General features: G+C 71.7%; 1 protein-coding gene across 1 annotated transcript in view; it reads right to left on the minus strand.

Annotated features, from left to right (window-relative positions):
- MUC2 (mucin 2, oligomeric mucus/gel-forming) overlaps positions 1-1,065 on the minus strand; it is a gene marked incomplete at its 5' end in the record, with an annotated part of 25,417 nt that overhangs the window by 20,557 nt on the left and 3,795 nt on the right. Inside the window, 3 exons of the mRNA XM_004695056.2 lie at positions 74-205; positions 288-444; positions 775-1,014. Coding sequence (XP_004695113.1) covers positions 74-205; positions 288-444; positions 775-1,014 — 529 coding nt within the window. The remainder of the gene's footprint in view (positions 1-73; positions 206-287; positions 445-774; positions 1,015-1,065) is intronic.

Here is a 1,065-nt window from a genome sequence, read left to right on the forward strand (position 1 = left end):
CGCGCCCGCGGGGCGGCGAGGGAGGCTGTTGCGCCCTGGGCCTCGGCCCCCAGGCCCCGAGGCCGGCGCTCACCCTCCAGGTAGGACACGGAGATGTTGGAGTGGATGCCGTTGACCGTGCGGCAGGTCTCCAGGCTGCGGTTCCCGCAGGGCTCGTAGTGCCACTCGCACTCGTCGGGGGGGTTGTAATAGTCGCAGAACACGGCTGCGGGGGGCGGCGCCGTCAGGGCCAGGCCGGGCCGCGCCCCCTCGCGGCCCCCCGCGCGGCGCCCCCCACCAGCGCTCACGGCACAGGTCGGGCGTCCTCCAGAACACGCAGGCTCCCGCCTTGGTGCACTCCTGGGCGTAGGCGGCCACGGCCGAGCAGAAGCACTCGCAGTCCCCGCCGGAGTCGCAGGAGCAGGAGTCCTGCACGCAGGCCTCGTAGAAGGGCTTGGGGTCCACCTGGGGAGAAGCCGTGCTGGGCCCGGGTCCCGCCACCCTGCTGGGGCTCCCCCTGGGGCTCCTGCTCTGCTCCTGGACAGGGTGGCCCGCAGGGCCGCTGACAGCAGAGGCCAGAGCCCACGGGAGGAGGGGTCTGCCATGCCCGGGGGCCATGGAGAGTAATCCCAAGCCTCACCCCTTGCGCTCCACAGCCCGGGGGCCAGGAGGGCCCCGAAGGAAGGCTGGCCACCCGGGCAAGGGACATGGAGGAGGAGCTGAACCTGAGGGCTGTGGCTGAGGGCAGGACAGCCAGCTCAGGAGGCGCCCCATGGGCCGCGCCGGGGCGCCCACCTTGCTGTGGCAGACTTGGAAGACGGCGCCCTTGATGATGCTGCACTGCTTCTCGGCCCAGGCCCGGCGGTGCGGGTTCTTGGAGCAGGGGTCTGGGGTGCTGCCCGAGTCGGGGCAGGTGGGCGCCTCCTTCCAGCTGTTCCCGAAGTCCAGCTCGCTCTCCACCACCATGTGGTCCCGCGTGGTGAAGTCATTGTTGGAGCGCTGGTCGAAGTTCCCGCACAGACCACACACGGAGCCCTGTGGAGGCCACAGGCTGGAGCGGAGAGCCCAGCGGACACGGAACACGGC

Source organism: Condylura cristata, unplaced genomic scaffold (assembly GCF_000260355.1).
Source record: "Condylura cristata isolate star-nosed mole 26May11 unplaced genomic scaffold, ConCri1.0 scaffold00054, whole genome shotgun sequence".
NCBI classification, from domain to species: domain Eukaryota; kingdom Metazoa; phylum Chordata; class Mammalia; order Eulipotyphla; family Talpidae; genus Condylura; species Condylura cristata.